This window comes from Loxodonta africana, chromosome 3 (genome assembly GCF_030014295.1).
Source record: "Loxodonta africana isolate mLoxAfr1 chromosome 3, mLoxAfr1.hap2, whole genome shotgun sequence".
NCBI lineage: Eukaryota > Metazoa > Chordata > Mammalia > Proboscidea > Elephantidae > Loxodonta > Loxodonta africana.
The window spans coordinates 187,509,359-187,529,426 of record NC_087344.1 but is presented as its reverse complement, the minus strand read 5'-3'; the positions used below and the strand labels follow the sequence as shown (position 1 = coordinate 187,529,426).

The window sequence follows — 20,068 nt, the reverse complement described above, 5'->3', positions numbered from 1 at the left end:
AACCCTTCTCTGGTGTGATGCTCCCCAGATGCCTTCAGACTCCTTTGAGAAGAAAGATATGGTCATATTTGGCTCAGAAACATTGTGAGTTATCCCCAGTTCATTCCTGTAGGGAGGTTTGTCCCTGAGTTGAGTGGCTGCTCTCTTCAGCTCCCTCAAGTTCTAGTACTTTGGGTGGTGTTTCAGGCATCAAGAGATCCCTGGGTGGCAGAAATGGTTGCGCTCAATCACTAAACTAAAGGTTGGTGGTTCAAACCCACCCAGCAGCACCATGGAAGAAAGATCTGGCAATCTGCTTCTGTGAAGATTACAGCCATGAAAGCCCTATGGAGCAGTAGACATGGGGTCACCATGAGTCAGAATCGACTTGAGGGCAACGGGTGCAGGCATCAAGAAGTGCTTTCAAAGATTGGAACCCTCTTGTGGGCAGGAAATATGCCCTTTCTTTGTGCTTACATTTGGACCAGCACGGCACCAGTACCCCCTCATAAATGTGACACCTCCATAAATGTGAGCTGAGTGAATGATTGCAGGCTACTCTTCATTAAGCTGTGGAACATGGATGTGGTAAACGAAATCTGGCTTATATTTAGGCCATCTTGTGGGGAGCATCGAGTGGAGACTTTTCCCCATAGCTGGACGACCCCAGACAGTATAGAAAGTTGGAGTCTGTAAAATCAGACCAGAAGCTTCTGGGGGGCAAGTCCTCTCTTTATACATCTTACGGCATCTAGCACACTGTTGAACATCTAGTAGATGCTCAATAAATAAGGACTGCATGAAATTGAAAGAGTGAATGAATGAACAAATGATCTGCTTCATTAGTTCTCCCTTGTATCCTCAGCACTAGCTCATGCCTGGAACAGAGCAGGCCTCAACAGCTATACCAAATAAATGAACGGTGAGATTTACAGACACCCGGGAGAGCTGCTTCCATTCTATCCCAGCCTGTGGAGGGTGGTTGAGAGTGTGGACTTGCCAATCTGGAAGTCCTGGGTTCAAATCCCAAGCCCTCACTTACTCTGTTGTAGTTAGGTGCTGTTGAGTTGGTTTTCAACTCATAGTGATCACATGAGACAGAATAGAAGTGCTCATAGGGTTTTCTAGGCTCTAATCTTTACAGGAGCAGATGGCCAAGCCTTTCTTCTGTGGAGCTGTGCTTAACCGTTGCGCCACCAGGCCTCCTTTCCACTTGTTCTAGTGGTTGCCATATCGGACAATGCTGCCTAACTCTGTAAGTCTCAATCACACTCGCAGCCCCTCTCTGAAAGCTTTCTCAGCTCTGTCCACACTGATGGATCCCTCCCTCAAACTCCCCTAGTCCTGCTATAAGCTTCACTTGGCAATTAATCATAGCCTACCTTTGAAATACCATCTATTTTCTTAAACTCTTTTAAACCCATCACCGTTGAGTCAATTCTGACCCAAAAGGACAGAGTAGAATTGCCCTATAGGGTTTCCAAGGAAAGCTGATGGATTCAAACTGCTGACTTTTTAGTTAGCAGTAGTAACTCTTAACCACTGCACCACCAGGGCTCCTCTGTTTAAACTGACTTTTCTTACACTTCAGTTCTGTTTCCCAAATTCTGTTTCTCATTGGAGAGTGTGACTGAGGGTGTGTGGGCAGTGCCCTTAGCTGGGAGTCAGAGGCCCTGTCTTTGAACTCTGGCACAAGCCACTTCCTAGCTCTCCACTCCCAACCCCCCAACCTCTGCCTGTAAAAAAAAAGGGCTATAAAATTGGGATAAAGGCCAAGGGCGGTTGTGGGTTGTGAGGATGGATGAGAACAAATGTGCAAATCTGCCTTGTAAACTGTAAGGTGCTTTACAGAAACAGGCATTGTGATGCTTACCAGCTCAAGGTCAAGAGCTGGTTCCATGGGACAGACATCTTGGGACAGAGCACAGGGCCAGTACACAACACCTGCTCGGACATGCTGCCCCATCTCACCGGCTACCTTTGCTCAGGGCTGTGTTCCCAACTTTCTCCAGGACTAGGTACCATCTCTCCCTCCAGATGCCCAGAAGTACACCAAGTCCCCAACCCAGATGCCTTGAATTTGTAGAGAATGCAAAATAAATGGTATTAGGAGCTAAGGCTTCCTCTTACATGTCCAGGCACCATTCTAGGCTTTTTACATATACTAGCTCCTTTATTTTTCATAACAACCCTGTGAGGTATTGTTAATATTATCTCTGTCTTACAGATGAGGCAACAGAGAGCAGTGGGGTGGAGTAAGCAGCCTAAGGGCCTGTAGCCAGCAAGTGGCTATTAGGATTTGGACTCAGCTCTCTGGCCCCAGCACCCCTGACCCTAACCACTTGGCTGCAAGTTCTCAAGGCTGCACTGAAGGCCATGTGGCCCATCCCTGCCTCCCCCAGCCCCAGCAGAATGGATCCTCAGGGCCCTTCTCCTGCCTGGTACCCCTCTCTGATCCCAGGCTCACCCCTCCTTTCTCTGCCAGTAGTAGCTCCTCGGCTGCCCCGGCCTCCCTCCCCTGCCCTTGGCCTAAGCCAGCAGATGAGAGCTGCTGCCAGGACTTTCTAATTCATTCCTGAAAGAACTCTGCATTGTTAGAGATGGAAGGGACCTTGAAATCCTCTGGTTCAGGTTTGCTATGAGAAAAGAGAGGCCCAATCTGGCATAATATTGATGCCCACACCATATAATAGCAGCAAAAAAAGAATTATGTTCCTATGACTTATGAGCGTGGAGGCAAAAACTCTAAATAACACAGCAGCAAGCAGAATGCAGCCACGTACAACAAACATAATACATCATGCCCGAGGAGGGTTCATCGTAGGAATGGAGATACCATTGCCCCCTAGAAAGCAGAGACTTGGGGAGCCGCTGCTGAGACGGAGCCGGCCCAGGGCATGGCCCAGGCTCTTTTCTGGCTCAGGCTGACTTTGGGCTACGCCCTGCCCCCAGGAGGGGCTGATGACTGTCCTTCTTTGCCCCCACGTCTTCCCACCTCCTCCTCAGAGTGAAGTGAGACTCTCCTTTCCTGGAACCCCCTAATTCTCTCTTTCCATTTCTCCTGCAGGATTCCATGTTTTCGTTGGCCCTGAAATGCCTTATCAGTCTGTCCACCATCATCCTTTTGGGTTTGATCATCGCCTATCACACACGTGAAGTCCAGGTAGGTGCCCTCACCCTCACCCCTCAGGCAGTGGCTGTCCTTTTTGCCTTGCTCTAGGCTGAGCCCACCCCCACCCTAAGGCCCACCCCCCATGCAGCTGCTTGAGTGATTTTACAAGACAGGGTCCAGGGTCATGGCTCTTCTCTTCTGGTCTGGACCCTAATGGAAGAAGGGGTCGTGAGGCTGCGCTGTGGCTTTAGAACAGCTGTGACTATATCTTCATCTGAGATCCCAGAGGCAAACATATGGTGTCATAATTTTGGTGGGGGAGCTGTCCTTCTCAGGACCCTCCCTTAGCACCCTTGTAATGTGAGGGCCCCTTGTGAGTTGCTTTGCCTTTTCTATTTCTTGCTGGATCTTTTCTGAATTTGAGCTCTGAATCCATCCAGTGAAGTAGACCTACCTTGTGTTTCCCCTACACACACACACACTTGCACACACAGGCTCACACATACAGAGTCTGTCTCACACATACACACACAGTCACACTCACACATACGCAGTTTCTCACACACACACACGTACACACAGTCTCACAGACACGCTCACGAATACACAGTCTCACACACGCTCACAGTCTCTCTCTCACACACACACACACACACTTACTCACTGCGGCAAACATCTTTAGGGAGTCTACTTCTGAGGGGTGTAGACTTCACCCCTGCTGGATTCTGCCAGGCTGGGACGCATCCTTTCTAGATAGAAGTCTGAGGCAGTGGAGGAGGCCTCTGTTTCTTGCTGCCTAAGAGTGACTTGGCACCTGGAGGAATATTGCCCGCTTCCAGTTTGGCTGACATAAGGAGGAGGGTTAGACCTAGGCTGGGGAGGTCAGACAGGAGCATCCACACCTGTGGCATCTCCTCGTGGCAGCGAGCCTTCCCGTCACCTGGCCCTGCAGGCTGACATGCTCCACTGTAGACCTGGGTAGCTCGAAATTATCCAGATGTTTTTTTCACACACTTGTGAATCTGGAATCAATCCCGATCCTTTGGTCAGAGGATGACAGTTAGATCCACACCTGGGCAGCAGGCGAGAGAGAGACAAAGACCAGAACTCACAGTCAGAAAAACTGGGGTCGTGGCTTGGCCACAACCTCTTCTCACGTTGTCCTTGGCCAGGCCTGTAACCTCGCTGGGCCTGAGTCTTTTCACCTAAAGCGTGGGGGCTTTTATTCCGACTGATGGGTTGTCATGAGGATGGAATGAGGCGGCATATGTGAGAGGGCTTCGTAAACCATCAAACCCTATTTACATCCGGTCTGTTTGTCACTCAGCATTTTCTGAGGGGAGCAGCTGGACAGATGCAGGTGTGAGTGCCTCCTCCTTCTAACAGGTAGTGCCCGCTCCCCTGGAGTGTCAGGGCCGGGGCTGTGGGGAGGCAGCCCTGCCGTGGTGGCTGTCTGAATGCAGAATCCTTGTCTCTGGGCCATCTTGGCCAGACTCCATTCTGCTTATGACCAGAGGACACTCATCTAGACAGTTGGGACCCTTTGGCCTCTGGAGGGTCACGGGTGCCTGGACAGAGGTTGTGCTCTGTGGGCTGAGCCCCAGATGCCTCTAAGCAGCTTCCTTCCTGGAGTCTGAACTGGACAAAGCTGCTTGACTTTAATCTAGACCCGTGCCCAGTCAAACCCAGAAAGGAGTCAGGAGTACAGGCAGGAGGAACAGGGGCAAGAGACAAAATAGCACCAGGAGTCAACAGTCTAGGCTCTAGACCAGGCTCCACCTCACCCCACACCAGCCACGGGACCCATCTGTAGGGAGTCTACATTATTGTGTATCGCCCTGAACCTGTGCAGAAGGTGTCACACAGGCCAAAGAAAAAAGGCAGAATCATAAAACTCCTTTATGATCCAGGCTTGAGGGAGGGGGAGGGAGAGAAACATCCTCCAGACTCAACCACACACTATGGTTCCTCTAAGCCTGACTACTTCCTGTTTCTGCTGCAGGCATTGGGATGGGTAGAACCAGGCATCCCTGGGGCCCTCTGATTCCCCCAGGAGCCTTGTTTCCAGCCCAGGACCTGCAGCCCTGGCTCTCAGACCTGACCTGGCCCAACTGTGGTTGCAACCTCAGTTCTGGTGCCATATTGCTGACAGGCCAGCACTTAGCCGGGCACTCTGTGCCCCATCCTCAGTCATGACCCATCACTGTTTCAACCCTAATCATGGACAGTAGGTAATGCTATTCAGGTCACTTGTCTTGGCCTGACACTCATGGTATGAAGAAATAAAGTGAAATTCATGGCATTGAACTCTGACTGAGACACTCCAGCCTGAATGACCTTAGGCTGGTACCAGCTTCTCTGGCCTCAGTTTTCACGTCTGAGGCATGGAAGTCATATCACCCACTTTGGTGAATGCTTAAGCCTGTTGGTAATAGTGTATAGTACAGAGTGGGCTTTCAAGAAACGGAGTTTTTTTTTTTTTTTTTTTTCAATTTTTATTGTGCTTTAAGTGTAAGTTTGCAAATCAAGTCAGTCTCTCATACAAAAATTTATATACACCTTGCTATATACTCCAGGAAACCCTGGTGGCGTAGTGGTTAAGTGCTATGGCTGCCAAACAAAGGTCAGCAGTTCAAATCTACCAGGCGCTCCTTGGAAACTCTATGGGGCAGTTCTACTCTATGAGTCGAAATTGACTTGACGGCAGTGGGTTTGGTTTTTGGTTTATATACTCCTCTCCCCCTAATGAGACAGCATACTCCTCTCCACCTGCTATTTTCGTGACCATTCAGCCAGCTTCTGTCCCTCTCTGCCTTCTCATCTGCTCTCCAGACAGGAGCTGCCCACATAGGCTCATGTGTCTACTTGATCCAAGAAGCTCACTCCTCACCAGTATCATTCTCTGTCCTGTAGTCCAGTCCAATCCCTGTCTGAAGAATTGGCTTTGAGAATGGTTCCTGTCTTGGGCTAACAGAAGGTCTGGGGACCATGACCTCTGGGATCCTTCTAGTCTCAGTCAGACCATTAAGTCTGGTCTTTTTACGAGAATTTGAGGTCTGCGTCCCACTGTTCTCCTGCTCCCTCAGGGGTTCTCTGTTGTATTCCCTGTCAGGGTAGTCATCGGTTGTAGCCAGGCACCATGTAGCTCTTCTGGTCTCAGGCTGTTGTAGTCTCTGGTTTATGAGGCTTTTTCGAAATTGAGTTTTTGATTCCTTTCCACTGACCTCTGCCCTACTGCTTCTAGCTGGGCCCCAGTCCGTGCATCAGCCAGCCCCACCAGATTGGTTACTGTCCAGCCCCTTATCCTACCTACGCACACTGTCAAATGGGGAAAGCCACCAGCACCTGGCTCCCTCTATGCCTCTTACTTTTCTAGTAAAGTTCTTTGCACAAATAGCTGGGCCTTCTCCTGCCAGAGGGAAGCGGGAATGGTTTGGGCCCCAAGAGTCAGAAAGGAGAGGGTTGTTCCTTTTCAGGGTCCTGTTGTATGTACCTCATCCAGCTGTATTATAGTCTTCTGTTCTATGTCCTTTTCCCCAACGTCAGGGACAATGGCGTCATTGATCTTTGCATTTCTAGCTCTCCCCTGCCTCCCACACAAGGGCTGACAAACAGCAGGTGTTTTCAATTTTGAATGAGAGCATGCTGGATTTAAGAGATCTAGTTTCCAAGTTTCCAAAGCTGGTTACACCGTTACTTAGCTCTGTGGCCTTGGGCCTCAGTTTCCTCATCTGTTAGTTGGGGGTCCTAAATCCCTGTCCCTGGATTCTGTAATTCTCTGGGTTAGGTCTGGCTACATGACTGGCTAGGGGACCTGCTTCCTGAGAATGATTCTTGTTAGTTGCCATTGAGTTGGCTCTGACTCATGGTGAACTTTCGTATAACAATGAAACGTTGCCTGGTCCTTTTCGGTGTTCACGATCGTTGGCGAACCTGTTGCTGTGGCTATTGTGTCAATCCAGCTCCCTGAGGGGTTTCCTTATTTTCTCGGACCCTCTACTTCACCAAACATTCCTGAGAATGGAGGGAGGAGTTATCCCAAGCATGGCTGACAGTAGTTATTCAGAAAGCTTGGATAACCACTTGGAACCCATCCGTCAATAGGGAAAGGCCGGCTGCTGCTCATCTGTAGTGAAGCGGGGCGGTGTCAGGGTGCAGCTGGGTCGTCTCCTCCGTGGGGCGGAGTCGGGACTGTTTGTTAAGAATCTGTTCACCACTTCCTTTATCCACAACAGTTGCTGGTAAGTTGGCTAAATTAGCCAGGGGGACCAGATGACCATGACCCCATCTCCCCCCAGTCCTGTCCCCGATGCTCCCATTCAGGCCCCAGGCCCTGGTCCAGCACACATGTGAAGCTGAGCGTACCTTCTGGAATAAACAGTTGCTGTCAAGCTGATTCCAACTCATGGTGACCCTAAGTGAGCCAGAGTAGAACTGTGCTCCCCAGGGTTTTCAATGGCTGGTGTTTTAGAAGTAGATCACCGGGCCTTTCTTCTAAGGTGCCTCTGGATGGATTCGAACCTCCAACCTTTTGGTTATCAGCTGAGTATGTTAAATATTTGTACCACTCAGGGATTCCGCCTTCTCTAATAGAATTCCTGTTTGTTAGTTTAGACGGCTTATGTTTTTGAGGAAGAAGAATTCTGAAAGACTATTGGGTAGCTCCCAACCAAACTCTGGCTTCAATCATGGAGCCTATGGGTTGGAATGTTCTTGGGGGAGACTTTGCCCATTCCCCCACCCATGCTCTGTGTGCTCCCTGCCTATGACACTGTGCCCACTGCCCCCTGAGGTCGGTTCTCCCACCGTTGGGCAGTGTGAGCCTTTAGCAAGTCTTCCTCCCACTGAGGAAATGGCCCCCCCGTAACTTCTACTCAGTTTTGGTTCTTCGTCTTGAGCAGGGAAAAGAAAGTGCCTGTGTCTCCCGTGAGGAACTCTGGTGGCAAAGTGGTTAAGTACCCAGTTGCTAACTGAAAGGTTGGTGGTTCAAACCCACCAGCTGTTTTGCAGGAGAAAGACCTGTTGATCTGCTTCCATAAAGATTAAAAAAAAACAGCCTTGGAAATTCTATGTGGCAGTTCTACTCTGTCCTATAGGGTTGCTATGAGTTGGAATTGACTTGGCGGCAACAGGTTTGGTTTGGTTTTGGTGTTTCCCACAAGGTAGCCTTCGTAGTTGAAGATGGCTGCCCCAGCTTTTCCTCACTTTCTTCTCTCAGCGTTTTGGGGGAGGGAGCTTTCAAAGGCTCATGTGTCTTTTATCCACAGGCTTCCTGGAAACAGCAACAACAACAACCAAAAAAACAATGCATTTTGTTTATTTACGAAAATGTTGACTGAAAACCATGCTGTCCCCTGGAGGGCTCATCCGCTCCTGGGGTTTGGCGATCTCTCCAATGATGCCCAGATGGACAGTGGAGCTTCCTCTCCCAGGTGGCAGGCTCATGTTTTAGACGCCATTGGTGCATTCCATAAAATGCAGAACTTTTTATTGCTCCTCTAATACCCTCCCCCTCCCTACTCTTGATTACCCATCTAGCTCATTCATTCATTCAACGTATATTTAACGAAGGTCTACTTTGTGCAAAGTGTGGGATAGGAGCCCATTTCTCTGGGCCAGAAACCCTGAAATCACTGTTGCTTCTTTTCCCCAACCCTCGCACCTTCTCATCTCCTAGGGCTTGCCAACCCTGAGTGAATCTGCAGTTCTAATGAATGTCTCTGGTGCCATTCCTGGAAGGTGGGACAGCAGGTGGTTGAGAACACAGACTCTAGCTAGACCAGCCCTGCTTGGGTTCAAATCATGCTTACTGTTTTACTTAATCTCTCTTAGTCCATTTCCTTTCTGTAAAATGGACCCAATAATAGTACCTATCACGAAGAGTTGTGCAGATCAAATTGGTTGATATATGCAAAACCCTTAGCTTTTTTTTTTTTTTTTTAGCTTAGATGAGGACGTTTGTCTGGCAGACAGGGTAGAAAGGACACCCTGGGCAGGGGTCTCAAAATTAGCAAAAACCCAGAGATGAGAAATAGAGTACACTGAGAATGCCTCCAGGGTAAGGTCATGGGGAGTCCCAACATGCTGGACAGAGCCTGGCATATAACAGGTGCTCAGTTTGTGTCATGGATTGAATTGTGTCCCCCCAAAATTTGTATCAAATTGGTTTGGCCATGATTCCCAGTATTGTGTGGTTGTCCTCCATTTTGTGATAGATCCAATTTTTCTGTATGTTGCAAACCCTAATCTCTGCCTATGGTTAATGAAGCAAGATTGGATTATGTTGAAGAGGATTAGGGTGGGATGTAACACCCTTACCCAGGTCACATCCCTGATCCAATGTAAAGGGAGTTTCCCTGGGGTGTGGCCTGTACCACCTTTTATCTTACAAGAGATAAAGGAAAGGGAAGCAAGTTTTCGGGGGTGGGGGGACTCATACCACTAAGAAAACAGCATCGGGAGTAGAGTGTGTCCTTTGGACCTGGGGTCCCTGTGCCTGAGAAGCTCCTTGACCAGGGGAAGATTGATGACAAGGACCTTCCTCCTGAACTGACAGAAAGAGAAAGTCTTCCCCTGGAGCTGATGCCCTGAATTTGGACTTGTAGTCTACTAGACTATAAAAGAATAAACTTCTCTTTGTTGAAGCCATCTACTTGTGGTATTTTTGTTATAGGAGCATTAGATGACTAAGACAGTGTTTGTTGAATTAAACTGAGGGGGGATGACTGTGCATGCAGGATAGGACATACAGAGCTCACATCATCTAATGGGTGGATGGTAACTTTAAAACCAGTTGCCATCAAGTTGATTCAGACTCATGGTGACCTCATGTGTGTCAGAGTAGAACTGTGCTCTGTAGAGTTTTCAATAACTGATTTTCAGAAGCAGACCACCAGGTCTTTCTTCTGAGGTGCCTCTGGGTGGACTCTGTGATGGTTAAGATTGTGTGTCAACTTGCCTGAGCCATGATTCTCAGTGTCTATATGTGATCACTCCCATGATGGAATCTGCTGAGTAGCCAATCAGTTCAAAGGGAGTTTCCTTGGGGGTGTGCCCTGCATCGGAATGTAAGCAGAGGTTCTGGCTTTTTGCTTGCTCTGGATCCTATGGCTACCTCCTGTTCGTCTGACCTCTAGCTCTTGGGACTTGGCTCTCAGCTCATCTGCCAATCTTGGGATTCATCAGCCTTCACAGCCTGTGAGTGGGAGCCCTGCTCTTCAACCTACTGATCTTGGGTTTGCCAGCCCCTGCAGGTATGTGAATTGAGAGAAGCATGTATCCTGATCCATGGACTTGGGACTTTCCAGCTTCTACAATTGTGTGAGCTGTTTCCTTGACATAAATTTCTCTATATTCATATGCTTTACTAATTTTGCTTCTCTAGTTTTTTTTTTTAGAGAACCCAGCCTAAGATAGACTCCAACCTCTAATGTTTCAGTTAGGAGCCCAGCTCTTAACTGTTTGCATCACACAGGGACTTCTATGGGAACTTTAGAGCTAATTAACTTCGGTATATAGCTATTGGCAATATTCAAAGTAAAAGGCATCAGTCAGGACAATGGGGTGGAGTATCCTTTCTTGTTTGGAGCTTTGATCCCCTCAGGAACTGACCCTGGCCTCCAGAGGCTTCCAGTCAACTTCAAACTCAAGAGAAACATAATGATAGTGACAAGATACGGGTCTTTAGCCTCATTAATTTGAAATACAAGGGACCAAAAAATGGGGAGACTTTTAACTTATTAAGTATATAAAACTGGATTTTTTTTTTTCTTAAATACCAATAGAGTTGTCAGCTGACAGGGAAATTACTTCAAATTATAGAGCATAAATTATATACAAGAGGCAGCTCGTGGTATAAAAAGACTCACCCACCATGACATGATGGTCCCGTAGGTTGTAACACCCTGCTGGGTGCGTATAACATGGCTATCCCAGGGGTGAAAGAGTCTGGAATACAGGAGGTTGTCTAGGGTCCCACTGCTAAATGGGTCAATTGGGGGTTAGTGGTGCTTTCTGGACAGGATGGTTCAGGACGAGTCTTGTTCTTTGTGCTTATCCTCCCTTCTCCCTATAACAAAGAGTGGGCTCATGTCACTTCTAGAAATGTCCCCGTAAGGCCACCTGGCACTGAGAGACAGGGGTATAACAGCAGAGCTCTTCACTGACCTCTCTAGATCTGCTAATCCTAACAAAAAAAATGGTTGAGCCCATTCCTTCCTTTATAGACAAGCATTTATTGCAGGACTAGTTTGTGCCGGGCATTGAGCATCCAGAAATAATTCAGACCTAGTCCCTACCCCTGGGAGCTGACTGTCCTAGACCTTGATCCACTGTGACACAATGTTGTTGTTAGTTGCCATTGAGTCAATTCTGACTCATGGTGAGTCCTTGAGACGGAGTAGAACTGCCCCATTGGGTTTTCTAGGCTGCAATCTTTACAGGAGCAGATCTCCAGGACTTTTCTGTCATGGAACTACTGGGCCAGTTCGAACCACCAACCTTTAGGTTAGCAGCCGAGCACTTAACTGTTGTGCCACTAGGGCTCCTTGTGACCCAGGGTACTAAGTGCCACTTGAGGTGTGTGTGAAACACCATGTGGCCACAGAGGAGGGAATGATGCATTTCTCCCAGAAGGGCCAGAACAAGTTTCATAGGAAGATGATGCTTTAGCTGAGCCTTATGTTCACCAGGGGCAGCGACCTTGTGTGTTAGGGACAGACCTGGCCTGGAGCATTGCAGGGGTTTGGGAAAGAAGAGAAGACAGTTGTACCTGCCCTCCAGGGTAGATGGTGGCTGCCCAACTCCAGTGGGGACTGGGGTCTCTGTACCCCTCCAGGGACCTGGTAGACATTCCCTAAGGTTGTCTCTGGGTGGCCGTTGATGGATTTGAATTGTTTGTGCTGTGCTCACAGATGAGCCAATGGCCAAGGTACCCCTTTTTGAGCTGGACAGATTAGGGGTCCCTGAGATTCTGGACCCCTAGACAGACCTCCCAGCCTGCCTTGGCCAGAGGACATCAGCCCCTCAGCCAATCTGATGAACAGAGAGGAGAGGAAGCTCCAGGCATCCCAGGTGGCTCCAGTACCGAAGGGGTGTCGAGCTCAACAAGAAAATTCTGGCTGGTGGCCTCTTCTGCCAAGCTCACGTCCATCTCCTGCTCCACTTTAATTAACGCTTCCTTGCTAGATCTCGGCACACACGGGAAATCGAAAGTAGAGAGTGTGTTCCAGGGGGCGGCGTCCGGCCTGGGCCCCAGCTCTAAGGTGATTCGCTACAGCCCTGCTCTTCCTGGGCTGCAGCCACCTGTGCGTCAGTCGAGGACACTGCTGCCCCTGCCTGGCCCACCCACGCCTGGGGGGGCTGGAAAGAGAGGAGGCCCGGAGAAGGTACGCCATCGACTTGGCCCAAACAGCTGAACACCATGAACTCCCGCCAGACCCACCTTGTGAAGACAGAAAGTTATGGGTCTAAGAGGCTGACGCATCAGCAACCGCCTCAGTGAGGATGCCATCTCCTCATGGCGTCTAGTACTTTGTATTTCTGGAGTGTTTTCACATGTGCTGTCAGGACGCTTGCCTGGCTGACTTCACCTCCTTAACTTGTATGTCTCAAGCAGATGTATTTTCTACTCTAAGAACCATTTCCAGCCTGTCCTTCCTCCCCGCCCCCAGGGCAAGGTGCCCTTTCTAGGGGTTGACTTAGCCACCAACTCTGCCCTGTCATTGCATGTCTTAGGCTGAATTGTAAATACCCTTTTCTTGCCCACATCCCCTTTCCTGGGTGTGGGCTCCATGTTTGAGATTCATTGCGGCATCTCCGGAGCCAAGAGAATGCCTAGTACAGAGTTGTTGTTGTTAGATGTTGTAGAGTGGATTTCAACTCATAGGACCCCATGTGACAGAATAGAACTGTCCCACAGGATTTTCTAGGCTATAATTTTTTTTTTTTAATCTTTAAGGGAGTGGATTGCCAGCTCTTTCTCCAGAGGAGCCCCTGACTGGGTTCAAAACATCAACATTTTAGTTAGCAGCTGAGTGCTTAACCATTGTGCCACCAGAGCATAGTAGGTACTTAATAAGTGTAGGTTGAATGAATGAATGAATGGATGAATGGATGGACAGAAAACTTGTGGAATAGGGGCGGCAGACTCCTTTATTCTACAGAAGAGAAAATGGGAGGAGCAATTTGTATACAAGCTATTGAATGGGAAACTACTTTGCTCTGTAAACCTTCACCTAAAGCACAATTAAAAACAAAAACATCATCATTAAAAGAAAAAAGAGAGAAAGAAAATGGAGTCTCTAAGAGGCTGAGAGACTTCCCTGAAGCTCACAGCCCTGCCTTCTGTCCCATGCTTTTTGCATCCTATGCGGCTGATGGCCTCAGCAGGCTGCCCCCTGTGAGCTGACCATGCCAATCGTGGACCTCCTTGCCACCATTTTGCTAGTTCACCTCGGTTTCAGCGCTTCTTCACTCGAATCTGCCGCTGGCCAGGGATTGCCATGGTTACCACACAAGCCCTGGCAGTCTTCTGTGACATTTTGGTTTTATTTGCTAAATATTTAAATGCTTGGGTTTAACCCTTTCTGCCTCAAGTGGACTTTGCTGCCCCCATTTCTGCTGCTCTCCCTAGGCCCCGACGGCTCATGGCAACCCAGATTCCCTGAAGCTGGTGTGCCCCTCATGGCAGCAAGGCTTATCTCTCAGTCGTCTGTATTGACTTTCTGTTTTGTCACTTAGAAATGTCACCCCATGTCAGGCATCTTGACAGGGCATATGCTGTATCTGTTAACAGGTGTGAAAACCACTGCCCGGGCATGCTGAGACTTGCCCGATCAGGAGGGACAGTCCCACACCCCTTGGGTCAGCCTGCTGAAGCTCTACTGACCTCCTGGCAAACACCTCTGGGCGTGTCCTCCAGCAGCTTCCTCAGTTCTGGGAGTCCAGGATGTTAGGGGTGGCCTCTGCCCTTGAACCCTTGTAGGGGGACAGAGGGGAACCTGCCTTCGGGAGGAGTGAGTGTTTTTGAATGAAAAGGCAGTGTCACCTCACCTCCCCCTCCTCCTCTGCTGGCTCAAGACCAGTCCCCTTGAGGAGAGGAGGAGGCTCTGGGAGGCTGAATCTGCCCCATCTATGTGTTACCTTGGAAACCACACACTTATCCTGGCCCTGGGCTGTGTGAAGTAAGGGGGCTATGGGCATGCTTCTCAAAAAGTTCCCAGTATAATTCACGGATACAAGAAATCACTACCCCAACATGAGTAGTTAAGTGAATGAAAGGGTCCTAAGAGCCTTTGCCCCGTGCCTGACCCACCTGAGGGGCTTCCACTCCAGCAAGCCTCTGCCACACTTACACTATACAAGAGGACCATGTCCTGGTCCATCTGGGATACTGATTACTGTGTGAGCTTGGACAAGCCACTTCTCTTTCAACCTCAGTTTTCCCATATGTAAAATGGGCAGATTGGACAAGATGATCTCTGGGGACTTGGACTGTACCCAGAATTCCACGTTGAAGGATGCTCAGTGACAGGGAAAGGAAAACGTAGAAATAGTAGCTGTGCACAGTTTTTGGAAACATTGACTAATGACATAGTTTGTATTCAGGAGGCATTTATGGGGTACCATCCAGCAACTTTGTCCCTTCTCTTAACTGCCTTGTCTCTGTCCAGAAAGGGAGCTGGCTGTCCCCTTAATACAGCCTCAAACTTGAAATAGTGAACAATCAAAGACAGTTCTTTGGCTCAAACATCTTAAGTTTAAAGGTGACTCCTCTCAAGTCTTACAAATATAAACTGGTCAAACATCTTAAAGCTTTCAGGATAATTAAAGTAAGTGACCGAGATCGCTTCCTCGGTGCTCAATTCCAGCCTCCTTCCATGAATGCAAGCTCCCACTTCTCCAGAGTCACTGGGGAAGGAGTGTTTAGCTTAATAGAATATTTTATTTCTCTGAGAGTGCCAGTGTATACCATCCATAGTTTTAGAGTTACTTTTATTTTGTATTGTCGTTACTATTTTTTTTTCTTTTAATGACTTGTGTATTTGTTTATTTTATTGTGGTAAATATATAGGTAACAATACATTTGTCACCTTGACAATTTTCACATGTACAGTTCAGTGACATTAGTCATGTTCACCACATTGTTCAACCATCACCCTACCCGTTCCCCAAGTTTTTCATCACCCTTAACAGAAGCTCAGTGTGTCTTCCTTTCCCCCTCCCCCATTACTGGTTTTTAATGATAATCTTTCCCCCACAGCAGCGATTGTCAGTCAGGGCTATGCATCCAATCCCCTGTGCTGTGCCTGGGCCCCCCCGGGCTGGTGAACCCCACTGCCTGGGAATGTGTGTTTGAAAGGCTCCGAGGGGTCCCTGTGCATAGTCTGGATTCAGAAATATCGTGCTCAGTGACAGGCTTGGTGAGGGCAGCATAGCCTCTTAGTCATCTCTGTAGCTGCCCCTGCCAATAAAGGGCATTGTATATAGTAGGAGCTCAATCATTCTAAAGGTGGGCCAGAGATAATGACTGTCTGAGGATTGGGAAAATTGGAAGGCACTGTAGAATGTTTGGCATAGTGGTTAAGAGCTACAGCTGCTAACCAAAATGTTGACGGTTTGAATCCACCAGCTGCTCCTTAGAAACCCTATGGGGCAGTTCTACTCTGTCCTGTATGGTTGCTATGAGTCGTAATCAACCTAACGGCAATGGGTTTGGTTATTTTGGTTTTTGGTACAATGTTTAATGTTTGGAGACTTTTTTCCAATGATCGTTACATTGTATTATCAGGAAAATTCTGATCATTCTAGTTTCCTATTTATCAGGAATCTAGTAAAATGACATTTTCCTGTTTTTTAAGAGAATAGATGGCAAAGTCACCACTGCTCAGAATCTCCAAAACCTAATAATTCAATTAGGAAAAGATGTGGACTGCCCTTGGCTTAGCTTTGAGTTAAAGAGTTCAGAGCTATCGAACAGAGTCCCGTTTCCTCTGAACGCATCAGAGGTTGTGTGTGTGGGGTCGGGTGGGGGGCACACTGGGCTTGCAATCAGTAGACCTGGGTCCAAGTTGCGACTTTGTGATTTTGTATGTAACCTTGGACAAGTCACTTGATGGCTCCTGGGTGTGGGTGCCCTGCTGAGGCCTGACTCACAGGTACAGGCCAGGTTTTCTTCACACTCCCATCTCTCATTGTGTCAGCCCCTGAACTACCTACCCCTGTCCTGACACCTTACCGTCATGGCCTGGGGTTCTGATTCCAACTTTAGATTTGGAAAGTGGTTTGTTGTTGTTGTGTGCTGTCAAGTCAATTTCAACTCATAGCAACTCTACAGGACAGAGTAGAACTGCGCCATAGGGTCTCCAGTGCTGTAATCTTTATGGCAGCAGACTGCCAGTCTTTTCTCTCACTGAGCTTCTGGGTGGGTTGGAACCACCAACCTTTCAGTTAGCAGCCGAGCACTTAACCAATTTCACTGTCAGGGCTCCTGGAAAGTCGTTGTGACACCACAAATAATTATGGTAGCATTAATGTGTCAATATCTTGAGTGCCTTTGCTCTATTACCTCAATTAATCCTCACGACAGCCCAGAGAAGTGCGTTCTGTTATCACCTCTGTTTTATAAATAAGGAAACTGAAGGCTAGAGAAGTTAAGTGATGTGTCCAAGGTCATGCGGCTGTTGAGAGGCAGAGCTGTGTTCAGACTGGCCTACTGTCTCCAAAGCCTGTTAGGCTTCCCAGTTTGGAGGAGAGAGCTTGTCCTCAAACTGTCTCTCCTCTCCCTAATCTCTCCTCCCCCAGCCTCTCCTCCCCCTAGCCTCTCCCCTCCCATCTCTCCTCCCCTAATCTCTCCTCCCCCAATCTCTCTTCCCCCTAATCTCTCCTACCCTAATTTCTGTAGTACCTGACAGCAGCCTGGAAGGTGGCCCCAGGCACAGGGACTCCCCTTCAAAATAGGTCAAGAAGAGTGAACATGAGGAAGTCCACACACTGTTGGTCCAGTCCTATGGCCTCCACTCTGGCCACACCACATCTCTACTATACCCTATGGTGGCTTGTGTGCCTGTTAGAAAGCCCTTCCTTATCCTAACTGCCGTGTTGTCCACCTTTTGGGTCTCAGGCTTGCCCCAGTGATGAGGTCCAGCACCCTTGGGGTTTGGAGTGGGACTATCACTTCAGAATAACATTCTTAACTCTCAGAGCCAGGACTCTGCCTCAGTTTCCCTGCATCACCTCCTGACTCCAGTCTTGAAGCCCTGGCTGCCTGGTTGCATCTCATACTGGACATATTTCCTGGGATTGCCAGGCAAATTACCACAAAAGAGGTGGTTTAAAACAACAGAAATTTATTCTCTGACAGTTCTGGAGGTTAGAAGCCTGAAATCAATGTGTTGGCAGGACCATGCTCTCTCGGAAGGCTCTAGGGAAGATCCTTCCTTGCTCTTCCGACCTTCTGGTGGTTCCTGGCAATCCTTGGCTCGTGGATGCACCACTCTAGCCTCTGCCTCCATCTTCACATGGCCGTCTTCCCTCTGTGTGTGGGTCTCTCTGTGACTCGTCTCCTCCTTTATATGACACCCTCTTATTGGATTAGGACCCACCCTACGGCAGCATGACCTCCTGTTAACTGACAACATCTTCAAAGACCCTATTTCCAAACAAGGTTACATTTACAGGTACCAGGGGTTAGGAGCTCAATATGTCCTTTTGGGGGATACAATTTAATCCTAACACGGTGTCTTCTTCTTTCTTGCCTCCTCATCCTCCAAGAGGCTGGCTCCTGCTTCCTGTGCCCGCTCTCTGCTTACCTGGAGCCACGGTGTCCCTGCCAGTTCCCTGGGCCTCAGGAGCAGACCTGCCCCCAGCCCCAAGTCAACACCTGCCAGGGCTGAGTCTGGTCTTCCTCAGACACTGCATCTTGGGCTGCCAGTGTCTCAGACGGGTTAAGCTTCTCCAGTTTCCTCAGTTTCCCTGCCCTTACTTCCTCCTCCACCTGCCTGGCCCCTGTGGTAATGCGCTACAGCCTCATATCCAAGTCCCCTGAGTTGGACGCAAGACTTCCTGGGGTCTTCTCTTCCCCAGATGAAAAGTACTCAACTTCCCCGGAACACTTAGAAACCCTTCCTTCACCTGGCCTCTTTTCCTCTGACCAGGATCCCTTGGTCTATACCTGCACAGCGGTGTGTTGCCACACTGACCACCACACACCGCTGTGACCTGGCCAGCACAGAGGGTCCCTCCTTTCTCGTTGTTACTGTAGCCAAAGTCAGCCCCACACCCCTTGTCTTCCACAGCCCTCTGATAGTTCACTGAGGAGTAGATGTTTACTGAAACCCCTCTGTCTCCCTCACAGAACCATAGGCTCCCACCCCCTGCCCCGATCTCCCATCCTTGCTCAGACAGTTGGTTTTTGGGGGCAAGAGCGGCACCTTTCGTTCTCCTCTGTTACGTTTTCCTACGTTCCTTCCAGCTTGCCGGGGTCGTTCAGTGTCTCACTCAGTTCTGTGTGTCTGCGGGCCCTCCCAGCTTCCTGTCCTCCCACGTTTGATGAGCCTGACTGTGGTAGTTTCATGCAAACCATTGATACAAATGTTGAACCAGTAATTGAAGCTGGGGAAGTAAACTTTCTTCTGTTGGATTCAAGCTGGGAGGAGTGGAGAAAAGGAAAGTCCAAGATTTGCAAATCTTTTTCATTCTAAAAATATCGTGGGCTCCCCTTGTGTTGTGAGCTGCCGTGGAGTCTGTCCCTGACTCACAGTCATCCCATGCACAACGAATGAAACGCTGCCTGGTCCTGCGCCATCCCCCTGACTGGTTGCGGATCAGACCATTGTGATCCACAGGGTTTATTGTTGGCTGATTTTCGAAAGTAGATCACTAGGCCTTTCTTCCTAGTCTGTCTTAGTCTAGAAGCTCCACTGAAACCTGTTCAGCATCACAGCAACATCCAAGCCTCCACTGACCGATGGGTGGTGGCTGCATACGCAGTGCATTGGCCCGGAATTTACCCCAGGTTTCCCACGTGAAAGGTGAGAATCCTACCACTGACCCGCTAATGCCTCATAGCCTCCCCTAGGGTACGGTTTTATACCCCTTCCATGCTACCCCCAACATAAGCCCTACTTTGCATATATGTAACATGCGTGTAGGAGCCACCGCTCTGCAGGAGGTGCTGGGATAGAGCTGTGAACTTCAGAGGGGGCCCTGTCTTCATGTGACTCCCAGCGCTGTGAAATGAAAGGTGATGCAGGTGCTTGGCTGCCTGGCTGGTCTGGGCTGTAGCAACAGGCTGTGTCACAGGAGAGTGTTGAATCACGGCCACATGCCCCAATGGCTCCAACATTCCTGAAGACACTGTTGGGCCACAGCAGCTGGGCTTGGCCATGGTTGGAACTGCTGACCTGTGACTATACCCGTCTCAGCCACAAACCAGAGATCAGTAACCAGCCACAGTGGAGCCATCCGTCACATACTGCACAGCCACAGCCTCTGAACTTAACCTCAGGAGTCAGCTCAGCACGAGCCCTGGGCAGGGAGTCCCGTCTGCACCTGCCACCTGCCACCTGCCACCTGCCACCTGCCACCTGCCACCTGCCTGTGTGTTATTTCAGACAGGCCCCGTCCCTCGCTGCCCTCAGTTTCCTCGTTTGTGCAACCAAGGCAGAGAACCAAGTGCTCTCCGAGGTCCCTCCTAGCTCTGTATGTTGCCTCTTGCTAGAATGTGCTAGTAACCCCATTGATTTGAGAGCCAAGAGAAATTACCCCTCCTGGGTGTATATGTGTGGAGTGGGGGTGGGGGGAGCGGGCAGGGCGATATCTGTCTTCCTGCCGCTGTTGGAAATAGCTGCTGTTTCCACCTCCTCTGAGGACTGGACAAAAGGTGATTAATTCATACAGCACAGAGCTATTGAAGGCCTGTTCTGAGCAAGGCACCAGGGGACAGCAAGGTCCCTGCCCTAAACGGGCTTGTGATCT

At 49.2% G+C, this 20,068-nt stretch overlaps 1 protein-coding gene across 1 annotated transcript in view; it reads left to right on the top strand.

The window, feature by feature from the left end:
• The first annotated feature begins 3,052 nt into the window (after nt 1-3,052).
• Nucleotides 3,053-20,068, top strand: part of KCNN3 (potassium calcium-activated channel subfamily N member 3) — a 123,652-nt gene continuing 106,636 nt past the window's right edge. Inside the window, exon 1 of the mRNA XM_003415105.3 lies at nt 3,053-3,142. Coding sequence (XP_003415153.2) covers nt 3,053-3,142 — 90 coding nt within the window. The remainder of the gene's footprint in view (nt 3,143-20,068) is intronic.